This window comes from Actinia tenebrosa, unplaced genomic scaffold (genome assembly GCF_029948245.1).
Source record: "Actinia tenebrosa isolate PJP-AT-01 unplaced genomic scaffold, QUT_ActTen_1.0 PGA_scaffold12__29_contigs__length_12842862, whole genome shotgun sequence".
In the NCBI taxonomy this organism is placed as follows: Eukaryota; Metazoa; Cnidaria; class Anthozoa; order Actiniaria; family Actiniidae; genus Actinia; species Actinia tenebrosa.
In genome coordinates, this window is record NW_028292572.1 from 10,098,187 (window position 1) to 10,115,960 (window position 17,774).

The window sequence follows — 17,774 nt, forward strand, 5'->3', positions numbered from 1 at the left end:
GTTCCTTACGTCAACAGGAAGCCCAAAACATGATTCCGTTTAAAACCCACTAAACGGCCTTAAATGTCGCTGAAACTTTACCAGAAGATTTTACAAGCTACGAAAACTGGAACAAATTCTCTAACGAATCGTTTAGTTAAAAAATTTATCATATATCTAATATTCATAGACAGGCTTACACATTGTTTGGGTTTCCTGTGGACCTCTGGTAACTGGTATATCATTCAAGATGGCGTCCAATACACTGAGGTATCTTTTTGCTGGCGGTGTTTCTGTGGCAATCATGGGAACCGGATACTTGTTGATGAGAGTTACAACACCAGATAAAGAGACTATGTTAAAGGTAAGACTGTTGTGTGTTTTTTTTCTGTAAAGTATTCAAAATTTTGGACGTTTGTATTACATAACATATAAAATACCCCAAATTTTACACCAATTGAATATATACATTTTTTAATTTTCCGATGAAAGCTTGAATTAATAATTTTACTTAGCTTTAAGGCAACTCTCATAAATGAGCAATGTAATTTGGTACCATGGCTTTCAGTAGTATTTATCTGTGAACATTTACAGTTCCTCTCCCTTCCCCTACATCCTTGAGTCAGGCTATTATAAAATATTCCAGATTCAGAAATTATAATTTCTCTCAACGTTGTAAATAAATGTAATAAATTCTTGTCATCGCAATACTATCATGGTGCATCCATTATTCCCTTTGGCTAAGGAGCATCCATATATGACCAACCCTAAAGCAAGTTGACAATTTTGTTTTTGATAAATGTTTATTGTAGAGATTACCAAAGGACCAAGTCGATCCACAAAGAATGGCAGAAGTTGAAAGACGAAATGCAGAGATGTTTAAAGTACTAGCAGAAAACACAAAACTAGATGCTCCAATATGGCAGGTCAAGGGAAGAACTGATCTTGATGAAATGTCATCAAAGAAATGAATAGGTCTTGCCTGTATATGGGAGAATGTGTGAAGAACAAATGGGATCCAGATGCAAAGACTCCAGTGCTATTATTTTCTATTCTTATTGAAATGGAATGAAACACAAATGGAAAATGAAGATGTACTACAAACATCCTCAAAATGTTTTGTAGGCAACTCTTTCCCAGTTTGGGCAAATATTAGGGTTGAATTTGATTAATCCTTAGTGACATTGAAGAATACAAATCTAAGCTCTAAAAGATGCACATATTGCAACTGATATTTGCCCCACCCAGGAAAGCCTTGCATTTCATCAGTGACAGCTTTGTTTATTCTCAATATACTTTTTCAATCATACAGGATCAGGAGCACTTTGACAACAAAAACAATCCAAATTTATTTCTTGTGACTATTTTTTTTGTTTCATTCGTGATGCGTCATCAGTTGATGTAGTGTATTATTGACTTCCATGGTGATCTATTGTCTTTGTATATCTTTTTATATGTTATGTATTTTTTATTCTTTTCATATATTACATCAACTGAGACTATCTAATAGACCTATCCCGGATACGCTGGACTGACCACGAAACAATGGTTTGAAGTCAAGACTGAACTTGATTCTTTTATTTATCAAGTTCAACCTCGACTTGAAACCATCATTGCGTGACCAGTAAAGCGAATTCGGGATAGGTCTATTACACTGTTAGATTGCTACAAAGGTCTATAAAAAGTATTAAAGATTTTGAATGACTACTGTAAATACATGTATTAAGAGCTGGGGCAGCCAGGAAAGAGAAAGTATATGCCTAGCCCCCAATCTTAGTGCCAAACATAACACCACCATCATTTTACCCAAGTCAGTAATTTCAATGGATCAATGCTTCCTCTAAGTATATATCATCTAATATCCAAGCTTTTGGCTCATCATGAAAAACAAACAGAGCGAGTAACTGTTTATCAAGACGAAGTTTCAAATTTCATGGTTCTTGTGCAGTCTGTTCTACTTTCTCATGAAAATACTGTGTCATCTGATAATCCCTTTCCTCTAGTCCATCCACAAACCGGTTTTTGTCCACATCTGTCCAGGTCCTAAACCACTTGTCCAACATCCTTAGCTGAAACTGAAACACGTCTTGACTATTGTTTTCTAAATTGAGAGTCTCCATTGCATCATATAATGAGCATACTTGCTGTGGAACAACCTTTGTCACTAAATAATCCATGAATTTTGACCGCTGGTGTTGACCCCACTTTTCAAACCAAGACCAGGATATCACCATTTGTTCTTCGACTTTTGTGGACGCCATTCTCTTAAGAAAAAACCCGGAAGTAACGAAACTCAGAAATAAAACACTTCATACCTATCTTCATGGCATCTAAACGTTTGTGTAAGGTACAGCTGATTTATATTTCATAAACTTCCTAAAGAAGCGAGGCAATATCTGCAATATTTGGTAGGCGTTCCGCTAGAGGACGAGAGCAATCTGGGTCCTACATTCGAAAACCAACATGGCGGACGAAGTCAAAGCAAATCTGTGTAAAAGAAATGGAGAAATGAAGGTCTTTAAAGAAAGCATTATGAAAGAAACAAGTACAAATAAAACAAATTTAGATGCTTTAATTGGTTCTTTAATGAAAGTTCAAAAGCAGGTGAATGAAGCTTTAACAGAGATAGTTGAAGCTGAGAGAAACACTTCTACAAACTCAAGTAGCAAGACAACTAAAGGTAGGGTCGAACGGTTATGTATAATCCAATTCATTATTTATTGCAAGATCGTAGTGGAGGGGGAGGATGGATTAAAATTGTGGATTTATAGTTTAAATGATTGTTTGAGCAGGCATTCTGGATGGGGTCTGTGGAAGGAGGGAGGGGGGGGGGGGGGGGGGGTGGAATTTCCACAATCCATGGACAGCATTCTCCCTGCAATCAGGCACTATGATTCTGAAAAAATTACTTCGTCCAATTTCCCAAGATATGTAATAGCAAAATATCCTGTCTCCCCCCCTGATAAATGAAAAAATTGATTGACTGATTTTGTGTTGCAGATATTGATGTAGATAATGAAGATGATGATGAGAACAGTGATGATGATGATAATGATGATGATGGAAATAATAACAGTTCAAGTACAGATTTAGGCAAGAACAATTCTTATGAACCTGTACCAAAGAAACCAAAAACTTAACCAAAAGATAAAGAAAATTAAAAGCAAATAATTACGGCTCATTTTCCATTATCTGGCCACATGTGACAAACATGTGGTTACATTCCAGTGTTACAATTAACAGGCCAAGAGTCTACCAATAGAAGTCAGGACAAGCCAAGATTATCTTGAAGAGTTGCAGAAATGTTGTATTTATTATGAGAATATGCCAAGCAACATTTATGAAATAGATTTTTCAATTTTGACTGTGTTTGGTATTTTACATAACAATAGCATTTATTGTTCCTTATAATATAAACTGGCTAACAGTGTATTTTATCTCAGAAAATGTTCAGCCATTAATCTATATATTGGCGGGGTATTTTGTTTATCTTTTTGTCTTTGTTTGGATGTTTGTTTCTTTGTTCCTTTTTTTGCTGTTTATCACAAACTAAAAAAAAGTAGTTCTGAAAAAAGATACAGTCAGCGGGCGGGCGCGGCGGAAGGGCGGGCGGGAGTAATGGGGGAGTAGGAAGGAAGAAGAGTAAGTACTCCTTCCTTAATTCCTAACCTTCCTTCTCCGCTCTTCTTTATTTCTTCGTTTTTTTCTTCTTTCTTTCTTTCTTTCTTTTTTCCAGTCTTTCTTTCCATATTTTTTTCTCCTGTTTCGTTTTTTGCCTTCCTATTTCCCCACAGTGCCAAGGTACCAACATTAAGAAAATCCTTTATTGTCTACAAAAATTAGCATTTGAATAATTTAGTAGCATTTATACATGTTTGTCCAATGATTTGTATAAAAAATAATTTGTACTTCTGATAAACGAAATCAATAATTGACATTTATTGTGATATTTCTGAAGAACATACTAATTCTATCTTTCCTTTTTTCCCTCGCTTTCCCTTTCTTTGTTTCCCTTCTTTGTATCGTTTCTTGTTAGTTCACGATTTGCTTCTCTGTTTCATGACAATTAATTTCAACATTAATCAAGAGAGCGTAATAAGCTTATTCAGTATACTCTCTTGCATAATGTAGTTTAATTTCTAGCTTATAGTAAGCCATAATTTCGCTTGGTTTGAATATCCAGTCGATTAATTATGAAGACAGGTGTACTAAGGAAGTCAGGATGTTTTGGCGCCATACCTGGGAGGCTCACAGTTCTTCGGTCAGTCTACCAACCAATCACATGCGAATATCACCTCTAGTAATTTAAAGCATCATTCAGACTCAATTTTAGATGCAATGCTATTGGGGAGCAAATAAACCTCGATATAAACTAACTAGAAAATTCTAAAGAACTCTACCAGTGAGTGGCTTTGAATCCCTACAAACAAAGAACTGAAAAAATGTGAATTTTCCGTTATTTTGCGAAGCAGAAACTTAATCGCAACGTCAACTATAAGTAGTGGAAAGGTCAGTATTTTTAGGACAATACTTTTGGCGTTAAAGACATGACAAAACGATTCTTCATTGACTCTCGTATTATACTCGCGAAATACAGAGACAAAAACGGTGAGTTTAGATTCAAAGGTAAGTTTGTGCTGTGGGACTAAGTTCTTCCCATTCTTAGTGACTGATTCCTTTTGAGGTTATGCGCAAATACTAAGCGATTCAGTTATGACAGGTGCGTTTTCATTTTGACATGTTATACCGTGTTGTATTATCATACAAACTTAGAAGTGGGATATTTCGCTGGTGTTTGCTTCGTGCGAGAGTATGTTTTTGTTGGATATACCCTTTACACAATATATCATACTGAATCGAAAGAAAAGGAACCCAAGAAAGTCAACGATCTCGTAAATAATTAAAAAGAGTTAGAAAGCATTAATTCCAGTTAGTAAACTAGAGAAATTAAAGGGTTGGAGTTCATTTCATCCGATTTTTTGGGAATTTAGTCTAAAAATATTAAAAAATGAATGAATATGAATAGAACGGTATCTCGATACTTTCTCCTTTATTGTAGCCCTAGGCGACGATTTTTAAAACATAATAGTTTGTTGTTATCCTCGTGTCGCTTTAAGTCTAGAAAAATAAAATAAAATCTTAAGTTTTTTCGTTTATACTCTTGTTTCGGCTCTGCAGGGCTCACACTATTGCACTCATAAACTCTAATGTATTGTATAGAGCGATAAAGGCTAAGTAAATACTAATATTATATTAGTACTCGGTTAATAAATGCACTGAAAACCTAATGCCCCATGCACCCAACCTGTACTTGGTTCCGTAGAAAAGGTTATCCAGACAGATTAACTTTAAGATTAGTTTGAAAAGAGCTTACGTACAGTCTGTCTGCATCTGAACAATCATATCATGCACTAGTACAGGCACACAGTTTCCCGCTAAAATAATTTTAAAGGACAAAATATCGTTTCCTCATTTATATATTTATATATAAGAAGGTGAGCACTGCCTCAGATGCATTTAGTAAGATACATGAATCTTTCCAATGCATTTTCTAAAACTGGAGGAAATATTGTGAAACGCTATTTTTACACAGCTTTTCTATAATACCCGTCCATCCCTCCCTTTCTCCCTCCTCTCTCTATCCCTCCATTCTATCTCCTCGCACACCCTACTCCTTCCATCCCTCCTTTCGTTTCACAGGCTCGTCCCAGTCGTTACTCAAGCTTTTTTAATGCTCGCGATGGCTTTTGGGAAGGAGAGAGATGCACCGCGACCTCATTAAATCCTTCCCATCATCCACAGAGTGGCATCATGCACATGGTCTGAAATGTCCACAACAAAAAATGAATCTAAAAACTGGATCTATTGTTTATTTAATTTTGAAACACGATAATCAGATTTAAAATTTAATTTATCTAACTTTTTATCATTTCCCATTTTCAGTTGCAATTCTGGCATCCAACTCCAACAGGGCGCCACCGGCCAAGCTGTCCATGAATTCCTCCACATCATTGTATCTGTATGGCCTCTTAGCCGTATTTGTATTGTGCAGTGTTACCCTTACCTGGGACACACCCATGTTCCAACAATATCACGAACACTACATGTCACACTCAACTTACAGGGGAGTTGACGTATTCACAGAAAAGCTAAATTCACCCACAGGACCAGAACATTTTATGGAGAACTTCTATATTTGCTATGGACAAGATGGTCGTAAAACTTACTACAAAAAACTGGACAAAACGTACTTTTCCAACAAGCGCTTCTGGATTATCACTTCGAGTGGGAAATTTATTGCGTCAATGAAATCCTGCTAAATTAAAAAATATTCATTAATTTATTGCGATAGTGTTTTGCGCATTTTTTGCTCTTGACCATGTGACAATGAATGAAATGTGAATTACTTTCTATAGCCAATCAAAATATTCAACAGCCATTGATGCATTCAGGAAAACAAAATATATCATTTAAGCGCAGTTTCCTAATTGGATAAACAAACGCTTAATTTCGCTTTAGCCAATCAAAAAGCGGAAAATTGAAATCTCATCGATATCCAATGAAAATGCTTAAATTGTCTTCAGAAGCCACTTGAGAGTTGAGGCCCGGAAACGCGCGTGCAATAGTTGCATCGTGTGTCAGGCAGGCTTTTACATTACCACTCAGATAACATTTACTCGGGCTTATTAAACCTATGCTGTTTTAACTGATCTTGAAAAATGCTATACTGCGTAAATAAACTTTCACATATATAATTACATAACATAGACAATGCGTAGTAAAAGAATAAAAGTATTCTGCAAAAGTATTCTGATTCACGCGAATAATTAACTCATGCACAGCTTAAAAACGTCTTTTAAAAAATTAAATGTTGATACCTTAACCAAATATTGTATATTTCCTTCAGAGGTTTGATTTAAATGCAATAAATATATTTGAAAAATCTGGAATGAGTCTTTTCTTTTCAAAATCCGCTCTTCTCTACCTAAATAATGGAAAAACCCACTAAACGGCCTCAAATCGCGCTGAAACTTCGCCAGAAGACTGAACAAAGTAAAAGCAACGACTGCAGCAAGTTTTGAGGCAAATTGTTGAGTGAAACATTTTATTTTCATGACCTTAATCATAACTCCCATACATTCCCTTATAAACCATACACAGGAACCTTGTTTGGGCTGCCTGTGTTTAAAGTTATTTTAAGGTGATTACCAAATAATCGAAAATAATCCTGAATCAATCAACATCGTGAGTTATTGGTCGGGAAATGAAAAGTGAAACGGTACACTAAGTTTTTTGTGTCTGTGTGTCCTTCTGTCCCATTAAGAAACCATTCAAGATCCACCCTACTTAGGTCAAGGGTAGCTTAATTTCCTAAAAAGGTGTTCGTACAGTAAAGACGCAAGAAAAACCTTGAAACATAATTTTTTGAAAGCATCTTAATAATTATTTCCGGTTCCTTCTTACCTCATGAGCTACCCGTGGCGCAAGGCCTGGGGTATAAGATTACGTCATCTCAACATGGCGTGATTTGGGGTCCCTGTGTTCGAGTCTTGCAAACCGTTTGAAAGCGTTTAGGAGTGGAAAAATCTGGATTGCTTACAATCAAATGTAGTTTTAAACTGGACAAGACTTGGGAATCTTCATACTAATCTTTTAAATGGGAGCTTTTCTAGACAAACCAAAGACTGAGAAGGAAACGAGGAAAGGGGAGGGAAATGGGTTACGATACGGAGTTGCCGCCATGCAGGGCTGGCGTGTAGAAATGGAGGATGCACACTCGTCGATAGTATCTCTGTCCGAACAGCTAAAAGACTGGTCATATTTTGGTGTTTTTGATGGCCATGCAGGCGCTAATGTTAGTAGGTTTTGTGCTGAAAATCTTCACAGCTTCATTTTAAAAAATACGAAATTTCAAGCAGCTATCAAAGAGAATTCTTCCTCGCCTGACTTGAACCTTCTTGAACAAGGGATCTGTGATGGGTTTTTGGAGATGGATGCTGCTATGAGAGAGTTGCCAAACTGGAAGAGTGGGGAAGATAAGAGTGGATCTACAGCCGTCACTTTGATAGTTACACCTACGTATTTCGTATTTGCAAATTGTGGGGATTCAAGAGGAATTTTGTGTCACAATGGCGAAGTGTTGTACAACACGGTCGATCATAAGCCAAGTCATACCAACGAAAAAGATCGAATCGAAAAAGCTGGTGGAAGCGTTATGATTCAACGCATTAACGGAGCTCTAGCAGTATCCAGAGCATTGGGGGATTTCGAGTACAAATTAGATTTAAGTCGTGATCCAAAAGCACAGCTAGTATCTCCAGAGCCCGAGGTATATTTTCAAAGTCGAGGCGAGCACGATGAGTTTGTGGTCCTTGCCTGTGATGGGGTTTGGGATGTCATGTCCAATTGTGAAGTTAGTGCTTTCATTCGCTCTAGACTCCAAGTTACTGACGACTTGGAGAAAATATGCTGTGAACTACTCGACACATGCCTAGCGAAGGTAAGTAACTCTTTTCTTGATTCTAAATGTGCTCAATAAGTACTTTTCTGTAGTGGGCTGGTTTGACCATCCCCACCTACAGACAGCTTCTCGTTTTGCCTTTAAAAACATACCTAACTTAACTCTAATACCACTGCTCTTACACACAAAAGCTCTAAGCTATTTTAATTTGACTTGTATTTTCATTTGACTTTATAATTACTGCCCTGTACCGTCTAATTTTTTTTTCTTTTTTCTCCGAGCCCCTATTTCCCCCCAAAAATAGCTATGAGCATAAAGCATGTGTTGTAAGGAATTTCGCTTGGTTGAAAATCTCTATGCTTCGCTGCTTTGTCTGCTCAATTATTCGATTCCTTCACATGTAAAATGATCTCGGAAGTACAAATTTGTACTCTAGTTGTTGTCTTCATTGATTATTGTATACCTTAATCAAAATGACACTACTTGAAGTAAGCTGTAATGATGAGTACTCTTCGACATATTCCACAGATACGTGCAGGCTTTTAGAACTACATGTACATGTATCTGAAACAATAAGCATAAATTATCACATCTCACACTTTTCTCCATGTTATACATGTAATAAAAGAGTAATTAATACCCACACAAATTAATTTTGTGCTTTTTCTGTTGAAGATCAAAGGAAAACCACCAATAGTTTTTCTTAATTTCAGTTTTTCTCGTAGCTCATGCATAATTCATTAGCTGTTTTTAGACACATTAATGTGCTGTCATATAATCTACTCTTTTAATACTGAATTAAAAAATTTATTCTAGGAATTGTTGTTTTTAACCAACATTTAACCTTATCCCGTCATGACATACACTTTTCTTAGAACACATTTTTATTATAATGACATTACAATGTTGTTTCTGTGTCACTGTATATATTTTTGCCCTCGTCTACTGTATTTTATGATTGACAGAGTATCGTGTTTCTTGTCACACTCTACAACATGCAGTGGCTTCTAAGAATGAACTATTCTTGGGTGGGAACAATTGTATTTTCTAAAGAAACTTCATATTCTTTAGATAAAAAGAAAAATAACTGAGTTTCCAAGGAAAACCATAATGTACTGCTCTTTATTAGTTTTTTAGCAAAAGATCCAACATGTTTTTGATGACTGTTATTTTTAAATTCTTTGAAATAAAACAGTTTCCCCACCTTCTATCAAATCCTTGAGGTATTTAGAATCCCTATCGCATCACTTCCGTAAGCGTTACAACACTATCACGTGGCGTTAGGTACTTTTTATTAAATTATTTCCTGTCTCTGAAGCCATTAGATTTAATAATACACACGTAAACAACAAATATTCCAATATGATAGTCTTGATTGTTAGTTTAAAGTATTTTAAATGCTTCTTGCTGAAGTAATGTCATACTAAAGTAGTTTACATAGTTATTTGATCTTCACTTGGTGTTTCTGTTTTATAAGGTTTATACTTGGACATTTTTCTAGACGGTCTACTGCTTATAGTCAAAAACAGTAATAAAATGGAGCTGTACTTGAATACACACACACAAATTATTCTGTTATAAATAAGTTTTCATACCTCAAAAGTGCAAAGATATTTTTGGTCAAAAATGTTCTACATATTACATGTACATGTGGCAACAAACTTTCAAATTAAGACTCAAAGTCTTGATTGATTTTGAACTTTTTTCTTGACTGATTTTGAACTGCTTTCTATTTCAAAAAGCAATGCTTTGTTGATGAATCATTCACTAACATTCACTTCATCATTCATTATAATTGAAAATTGTCTCTGACTTCATCACTTCATCAGCTTGTTCTTTTCATTTATTTTAGTACTATATCATTTTGTTGCATGCTTTCTCTAGATTTGTGTAAAATATATCTGTTTTGTATATATATATATTGTATCTCTGCATATAATTGCTTAAACATCAGAAACATGTTCTTGCTTTGTGGTGGTTGTTGAGTAGGCTCTTAAAATTTACTCTACATTTCTCTTCTCTCAAAGTTTTTACCCTAGAGTACACGCAATAATCCCTTAAAAAGTACTAACTAAATGGTACTATTAATTTAATAGGATTTTAACAATTAATATAGTTTTAGTACATTTTTATGGGTTTGTTGCTTTTTTTTGACATATCACACAACATAAGATTGTTATATATTTCACACAAATACATTATTTTCTGCTATTCTTCATATTTTATTCCTAATGCAGCAGCAACAATCAGTTTTCATGCTTTTGTTCCATAAATCATTAAGCATGGTATTTCACTTGCAAGCCATTTGGAAACAGCTTGATATGATGACGTGAAAACCGGAAAACAGAGTCAAATTTAGAAGGGCATTAGGAACAAGATTGAAAGGGCCAGAAGCTTCCTTGTGCTTACAATTATTATGACGAACAGTTTTCACTGCTTCCGGCACTCATTCTGACTCTGACACTCTGACTCTAATTGCAAGTGAAAATCAGTATCAGGATAGATAGTTACGTTTTTTTGACTGCAACCAAAGTAGCTTTATAGTGCTAAGGATATTTCCAGCTGCCAGATCAACCTTCTTGATATTGACTTTATTTTTTGTTATTGGTTTTATTTATATTAGTATAATATATTAATAATTTTCCCTTAATTTTTTTTTATTTTATTTAACTTGTGGTGTTGATAAAAGGATTTGGGTTACAAACAAGTTAGTGTTCTATTTTTCAGCCTTTTGAATTCGCTTCTTAAATGTACATTGAATTGTTTGTATAGCTTAGCAGCAAAAGCAAAAAAAATGATAGATAATGGAACTTGTTCAAACACTCTTGAAGTCTTCTAGAACATTACCTTGGCATCTATAGATGGGTTGTTATTAAAAGAAGATGAAGTATTTGAAATCATACAAGTTGATTGATAGTCACTTTGACTATCCAATACGTACTTATCACACTAATTACTGAGTTTACAAAGTATGGGTGGAAAAATTATAATAATATAATATAAATATATTACAATATTGTTAAGTTTCTATGATTATATATATGTATTTATTTATTATTTATTTATTTATCTGTTTATCTATTTATATTTATGTATATGTATTACTATTTACATTATCTAAAGTCACACAAAAAACACATATAAAAAAAACTGACACAAAGAGAAAATGGATATCAAATTAAGCGGAATCTGGAAGAGTGTTTGCATTAGATGGATGTTATATAGACATGAGTGATAAACATTTATAAGTATACAGTATGATTGGCCATGTTCTATCAGATATACAAACTCGAGGTGTATATCGGATACAACACGGACAGGAATACTGTAGATTGCTGGTTAAATGTATAGGTTAGTTCCTTTGTGTTTCACTGATTTCTGTTGTGTTTTCCTCGTGCATTATTAATGAGTTTGACATATTATTATTTTAGGGCAGTCGTGATAACATGAGTGTCATTATCCTTTTGTTACCTGGATCACCTAAGGTTTCAGAAGAAGCCATCAAACAAGTGAGTGTTCTAAATTCCTGTATGACAAGGGGGTAGGGTAGTGAGTGTTTCTAAATTCCTGTATGACAAGGGGGTAGGGTAGTGAGTGTTTCTAAATTCCTGTATGACAAGGGGGTAGGGTAGTGAGGGTTTCTAAATTCCTGTATGTGCGTGTTTCTAAATTCCTGTATGACAAGGGGGTAGGGTAGTGAGTGGTTCTAAATTCCTGTATGACAAGGGGGTAGGGTAGTGAGTGTTTCTAAATTCCTGTATGACGAGGGGGTAGGGTAGTGAGTGTTTCTAAATTCCTGTATGACAAGGGGGTAGGGTAGTGAGTGTTTCTAATTCCTGTATGACAAGGGGGGTAGGGTAGTGAGTGTTTCTAAATTCCTGTATGACAAGGGGGTAGGGTAGTGAGTGTTCTAAATTCCTGTATGACAAGGGGGTAGGAGTAGTGAGTGTTTACTAAATTCCTGTATGACAGGGGGGTAGGGTAGTGATGTGTTTCTAAATTCTGTATGACAAGGGGGTAGGGTAGTGAGTGTTTCTATACTAAGGAGTTACCTGTATGACAGGGGGTAGGGTAGTGAGTGTTTCTAAATTCCTGTATGACAAGGGGGGTAGGGTAGTGAGTGTTTCTAAATTCCTGTATGACAAGGGGGTAGGGTAGTGAGTGTTTCTAAATTCCTGTATGACAAGGGGGTAGGGTAGTGAGTGTTTCTAAATTCCTGTATGACAAGGGGGGTAGGGTAGTGAGTGTTACTAAATTCCTGTATGACAAGGGGGTAGGGTAGTGAGTGTTTCTAAATTCCTGTATGACAAGGGGGTAGGGTAGTGAGTGTTTCTAAATTCCTGTATGACAAGGGGGTAGGGGTAGTGAGTGTTTCTAAATTCCTGTATGACAAGGGGGTAGGGTAGTGAGTGTTTCTAAATTCCTGTATGACAAGGGGGTAGGGTAGTGAGTGTTTCTAAATTCCTGTATGACAAGGGGGTAGGGTAGTGAGTGTTTCTAAATTCCTGTATGACAAGGGGGTAGGGTAGTGAGTGTTTCTAAATTCCTGTATGACAAGGGGGTAGGGTAGTGAGTGTTTCTAAATTCCTGTATGACAAGGGGGGTAGGGTAGTGAGTGTTTCTAAATTCCTGTATGACAAGGGGGTAGGGTAGTGAGTGTTTCTAAATTCCTGTATGACAAGGGGGTAGGGTAGTGAGTGTTTCTAAATTCCTGTATGACAAGGGGGTAGGGTAGTGAGTGTTTCTAAATTCCTGTATGACAAGGGGGTAGGGTAGTGAGTGTTTCTAAAATTCCTGTATGACAAGGGGGTAGGGTAGTGAGTGTTTCTAAATTCCTGTATGACAAGGGGGTAGGGTAGTGAGTGTTTCTAAATTCCTGTATGACAAGGGGGTAGGGTAGTGAGTGTTTCTAAATTCCTGTATGACAAGGGGGTAGGGTAGTGAGTGTTTAATTCCTGTATGACAAGGGGGTAGGGTAGTGAGTGTCTAAATTCCTGTATGACAAGGGGGGTAGGGTAGTGAGTGTTTCTAAATTCCTGTATGACGAGGGGGTAGGGTAGTGAGTGTTTCTAATTCCTGTATGACAAGGGGGTGGTAGGGTAGTGAGTGTTTCTAAATTCCTGTATGACGAGGGGGGTAGGGTAGTGAGTGTTACTAAATTCCTGTTATGACAAGGGGGTAGGGTAGTGAGTGTTTCTAAATTCCTGTATGACAAGGGGTGGTAGGGTAGTGAGTGTTTACTAAATTCCTGTATGACAAGGGGGTAGTGGGTAAAGTGAGTGTTTCTAAATTCCTGTATGACGAGGGGGGTAGGGTATAGTGAGTGTTTCTAAATTCCTGTATGACGAGGGGGTAGGGTTAGTGAGTGTTTCTAAATTCCTGTATGACAAGGGGGTAGGGTAGTGAGTGTTTCTAAATTCCTGTATGACAAGGGGGTAGGGTAGTGAGTGTTTCTAAATTCCTGTATGACAAGGGGGTAGGGGTAGTGAGTGTTCTAAATTCCTGTATGACAAGGGGGTAGGGTAGGTGAGTGTTTCTAAATTCCTGTATGACAAGGGGGTAGGGTAGTGAGTGTTACTAAATTCCTGTATGACAAGGGGGTAGGGTAGTGAGTGTTTCTAAATTCCTGTATGACGAGGGGGTAGGGTAGTGAGTGTTTCTAAATTCCTGTATGACGAGGGGGTAGGGGTAGTGAGTGTTTCTAAATTCCTGTATGACGAAGGAGAGGAGAGGGTTGGGTTAATGTAAAATATTTATTAAACATTTTTTATGATTCCCAGGATGAACAACTAGAAGCTGAAATCGAGAAGAAATTAGCAGGTAATAATTGATATTCCTCATCATAATAATATCATCATCATGGGGTCGGAATTAGAGAATGCTCTGCTGAATGAGTAGGATTCTCTGGCTTAAACTACCATTTATTTAACAATTACTCGCTGAAGGCGAAGTGAATATCGGGGAATATTTACAGAGACAAGAGCAAATAATTGTTTTAGTATAAATACACAGGTAATTCTTTCAAAAAAAGAAAATTTAGAAGATAAAAGACAATTTTTCCCCAGAAAAGCAACAAAGCAACTGGCCGCAATTTTGGATTATCACTGGAGGTGATTATGGTGTGATAGTGTGAGTTTCTCGACCAATCAGTGCGCCAGATTTTCAATAATCACCTGTGTATTTTTTACTAAAGCTTAGTAATTTGTCAAATGTTCACATAGTCTCCCAGGCTAGTTCATGACCTTCTACTATCATTTTAAAACTGAATGAAACCCATGTTCATCATTAGTGTTAGAGCATGGAAAATGCTGTTTTATTACATAGTTGCTAATCTTATTTTGGTATTGAATTTATTTACACAAAAATAAAAGCAGTTGCCCGCGTAGATGGCGTCAGTACTGTGCTCCATTCACTAATAAAGCACAATTCTTGACCAATAACTGTCCACGTACTATCCTAACTATATAATAAATACTTATATATGGGTTTTTTTCTTAGCTGTTATTGAAAAGGAAAGTGGATTTGATTTATCAGAGATGACGGTAGGGTATGCCATATCATGCCTGTCTTCTGAAGAAATAGAAGGTTTGCCACCAGGAGGTGGACTTGAGTCCAAGTAAGTACCATAACACAACATATTTACTATTTAATTGGTTCCAGAAATAATTGTCCTACATGAGAAAAATTTTCAAGGCTTATATTCCAAGTTCCTTGAATCTACCATTACATAAATATATAGAGGATATTAGATGGCTGCACAGAGATTCACATTTTATCTTCAAGTGTTGAGGTGATATCTCATGAGTAAGCACAACGAAGGAGTATTATATTCTCAACATAAGAAGGTAAAATTGGTATCTCCAAGCAGCCATGTAATATTCTAGCCTTTTTAATATATTTTTTATGGGTCTTATAGTTTTCCTCCCTCTATGAAAATCAACAATGTCCATAATTGGCATCCTCCATTTTCAAAACTTGTCTGTTATTAATTTCGTTTCATTTGAATTCATTCTTATTCTATATAATAATCATATAATTCGTTAACTTTGTCTATATTGTGTCAGTTACGATTAATATCATCAGTCATAATCATTAACATGAACCTGTTACAATCTTGAAAGCCTCAGTGGCGGAGCGGTTGAGATCTCGTCTAGCAAACGAGAGGTCAGTAGTTCGAGTCCTACGAGAACCCAACTGGGGCAAATTTTTTAATCTGCTTATACACTCGATGTAGCATACACTTAACATATAGATCTTTACCGAGTGACAAAAATACATTTCATATATTACAATCTTGTTGATAGTCGCCATGTTTCATCATTCTCAGATCAAATGTTATTGAAAGATGTCTTGATAAACTTATTGATGAGAAGAGCAAAGAAAAGGACTTAAACCAGAAGGTAAGTGGCTTTCAGTTTACAGCCTAACAACTAGTTATTTCCAGAGTCTATCTTTCTTTCTTATTTTTGTATTGTTTATCAGATCACGTTTAACTGCCACCCAGTTGGCTCAGGTGTTTGAGCTTCAGACTTTCATGCAGGAGGTTGTGGTTTGAGACCCTGCTGGACCAACACTCAGGGTCTTAAAATAACTGAGGACAAGGTGCTGCCTTTGTAATAACAACTACAAATGGTTAGACCTTTACATGGCTTGGATGGACCACATAAAAGAATCAATGTTGACCGTAAACAAACCTTGGCCATGACCACCCTCAGTGTCTGGCCTTAAATCTTTTTTTTGTGTGCTGAGTATTGTGTGGGTATGGGATTTTATGGGGTTCAAAATTGGTTCAATGTACCTTGAAGGGGACCCTGTGTCCTATTGTGCAGCACCAGCCTGTCGGCAATGTAACAAGAGATTTAATTCATCAAATTTTCTTTCATTTCAGAACTCGAGTAAGGAAGAGGATGAAACGTGAACATGAGAAAGTATCTCTTTGGTGTAACTAAGATAAGTGATAACGACAGAGATATACTCAACCTGTCTTGAAAAAAAAAATACACCGTTGATTGAGGACGGACTAAAAAGTGACTAGCCTTTCTAGTTTTCTGTAAATTTGATATAACACAGTGATTAGCTTGCATTTATACTATGAAATCAGCTCAAATAAATGCTCAACTTCATCCTAGTAGCTGCCTGTAAATCTGCTATAACTATTGATTCTGCATGTTGGTATAGAACAGATTTTGAATGAATATATAAAAACATGAGGTATATCACACCACAAAATTAATGTGATGTTAGTGAAATTACAGCACTCCAGCAATATCACTCACACTATTCGATGGCTTTAACAGATATTTTAAATTCCATTTTGCGGCCATGATATAGGTATGCCATGTTTTTCTTAATCATTTGAAAACTATCCTTTGTTTACTAGTGTTAGATTGTTAATAGTGGAAATCTTTTTGGAAATCTTTAGTTACTCGTTGCGTACATACTGTAGAACAAATTCTTGTCATTGTTTATTGGCAATGTAAAGCAATAAGTTTGCAAATGACATACCTGTAGTTTTAGATAATTTATGTACATTTCCACAACTGATCTAGAAAATACTCAATTTCATTATACCAATACTTTGTGTGTGAACTTTCAATCAATTATATAACTTCAACATACTACACAGTAACCAAGATTTGAGGATCAAATCTACTGGGGGAACATGCTGGGTGCCTTGCCTTTGACAAGCTGCAGTTTTCTAAAATATGTGAGACTTATTTGTTTCTGTGTTGGAAGGTCAGTTGATTGCAGTTTATAAGAGGTGTGGGTTGTGATGCATAAGATCACACCAACACAGGTTCTTGTAACAAAGACGAGTATGTTTTATGTTTGTTTTGGCAATAAAAGTAGTGTTTAGCAGGAAAGAGTACTTTTTTGGTGCATGATTTAAATTTTCAGTACCACTTTTGATCTTGTGCCAGACTACTATTAATAGTATAGTGTACACCAAATATGACATTGTTGACTTGTGAAGGGATGTCTTGTGCTATTGTTAGACATTGTATAATATTACTTATATTACTTACTTAAAATTACTACTTATATTACTAATATTGCCAGACTGTCTATCCTTTTTAATATCTCACTGAAGAATGAATAACTCCTTCTGATAAGTTTTCATGTCTAATCCTTAAAATTACCATTATTTTATTCCTCTTGGATTATTAATGTTGTAGAATCCAAACTGCAAAATCCTGTACATTAACACTAAGGTCATCTTTCTAAAACTCAAAGTAGTACTTCTCTTACATGCAACTTTGAGATGAATTCAAAATTTTTGCTATTGCTGAGCTGAGTCCAAAACATTTTGCTCCATGAACTTGTAGCCAAGTAT

The 17,774-nt window shown here is 36.0% G+C and overlaps 4 protein-coding genes and 2 long non-coding RNA genes across 6 annotated transcripts; 4 read left to right on the forward strand and 2 right to left on the reverse strand.

Annotated features, from left to right (window-relative positions):
- The first annotated feature begins 201 nt into the window (after positions 1-201).
- On the forward strand, positions 202-1,684 carry LOC148912232 (uncharacterized). Its single transcript, XR_016119501.1, has 2 exons — positions 202-343; positions 792-1,684. It is a non-coding gene; the product is annotated as an uncharacterized LOC148912232 (long non-coding RNA).
- Positions 1,685-1,910: 226 nt separating this feature from the next.
- LOC116297017 (uncharacterized protein C14orf119 homolog) lies at positions 1,911-2,240 on the reverse strand. The gene has a single exon (XM_031705142.2). It carries the CDS (start codon positions 2,238-2,240, stop codon positions 1,911-1,913), a length of 330 nt encoding a protein of 109 aa, XP_031561002.2.
- A 192-nt stretch (positions 2,241-2,432) lies between these two features.
- Positions 2,433-3,343, forward strand: LOC148912233 (uncharacterized). Its single transcript, XM_089028510.1, has 2 exons — positions 2,433-2,659; positions 2,980-3,343. The coding sequence occupies exons 1-2, from the start codon at positions 2,443-2,445 to the stop codon at positions 3,117-3,119; spliced, it is 357 nt and encodes a 118-aa protein (XP_088884636.1). The 5' UTR covers positions 2,433-2,442; the 3' UTR covers positions 3,120-3,343.
- An 886-nt stretch (positions 3,344-4,229) lies between these two features.
- LOC116297019 (uncharacterized) lies at positions 4,230-6,924 on the forward strand. Its single transcript, XM_031705144.2, has 2 exons — positions 4,230-4,587; positions 5,923-6,924. The coding sequence occupies exons 1-2, from the start codon at positions 4,527-4,529 to the stop codon at positions 6,297-6,299; spliced, it is 438 nt and encodes a 145-aa protein (XP_031561004.1). The 5' UTR covers positions 4,230-4,526; the 3' UTR covers positions 6,300-6,924.
- Positions 6,925-7,501: 577 nt separating this feature from the next.
- LOC116297018 (protein phosphatase 1B) lies at positions 7,502-17,304 on the forward strand. Its single transcript, XM_031705143.2, has 6 exons — positions 7,502-8,479; positions 11,872-11,949; positions 14,221-14,260; positions 14,939-15,056; positions 15,768-15,840; positions 16,329-17,304. Exons 1-6 carry the CDS (start codon positions 7,637-7,639, stop codon positions 16,356-16,358), a joined length of 1,182 nt encoding a protein of 393 aa, XP_031561003.1. The 5' UTR covers positions 7,502-7,636; the 3' UTR covers positions 16,359-17,304.
- Positions 8,624-9,192, reverse strand: LOC116297020 (uncharacterized). The gene is made up of 2 exons (XR_004197185.2): positions 9,085-9,192; positions 8,624-9,004 (listed from the first exon to the last, which is right to left on the reverse strand). It is a non-coding gene; the product is annotated as an uncharacterized LOC116297020 (long non-coding RNA).
- Positions 17,305-17,774: the final 470 nt, after the last annotated feature.

What these genes read in the sequence shown, in the direction of transcription:
- LOC116297017 (XM_031705142.2), bottom strand. Translation starts at nt 2,240, where the DNA reads ATGGCGTCCACAAAAGTCGAAGAACAAATGGTGATATCCTGGTCTTGG.
- LOC148912233 (XM_089028510.1), top strand. Translation starts at nt 2,443, where the DNA reads ATGGCGGACGAAGTCAAAGCAAATCTGTGTAAAAGAAATGGAGAAATG. An exon ending in AAGTAGCAAGACAACTAAAG is followed by an intron (nt 2,660 to 2,979) that starts GTAGGGTCGAAC and finishes TTTGTGTTGCAG; the next exon opens with ATATTGATGTAGATAATGAA.
- LOC116297019 (XM_031705144.2), top strand. Translation starts at nt 4,527, where the DNA reads ATGACAAAACGATTCTTCATTGACTCTCGTATTATACTCGCGAAATAC. An exon ending in GAAATACAGAGACAAAAACG is followed by an intron (nt 4,588 to 5,922) that starts GTGAGTTTAGAT and finishes TCCCATTTTCAG; the next exon opens with TTGCAATTCTGGCATCCAAC.
- LOC116297018 (XM_031705143.2), top strand. Translation starts at nt 7,637, where the DNA reads ATGGGAGCTTTTCTAGACAAACCAAAGACTGAGAAGGAAACGAGGAAA. An exon ending in TCGACACATGCCTAGCGAAG is followed by an intron (nt 8,480 to 11,871) that starts GTAAGTAACTCT and finishes TTATTATTTTAG; the next exon opens with GGCAGTCGTGATAACATGAG. An exon ending in AAAAGGACTTAAACCAGAAG is followed by an intron (nt 15,841 to 16,328) that starts GTAAGTGGCTTT and finishes CTTTCATTTCAG; the next exon opens with AACTCGAGTAAGGAAGAGGA.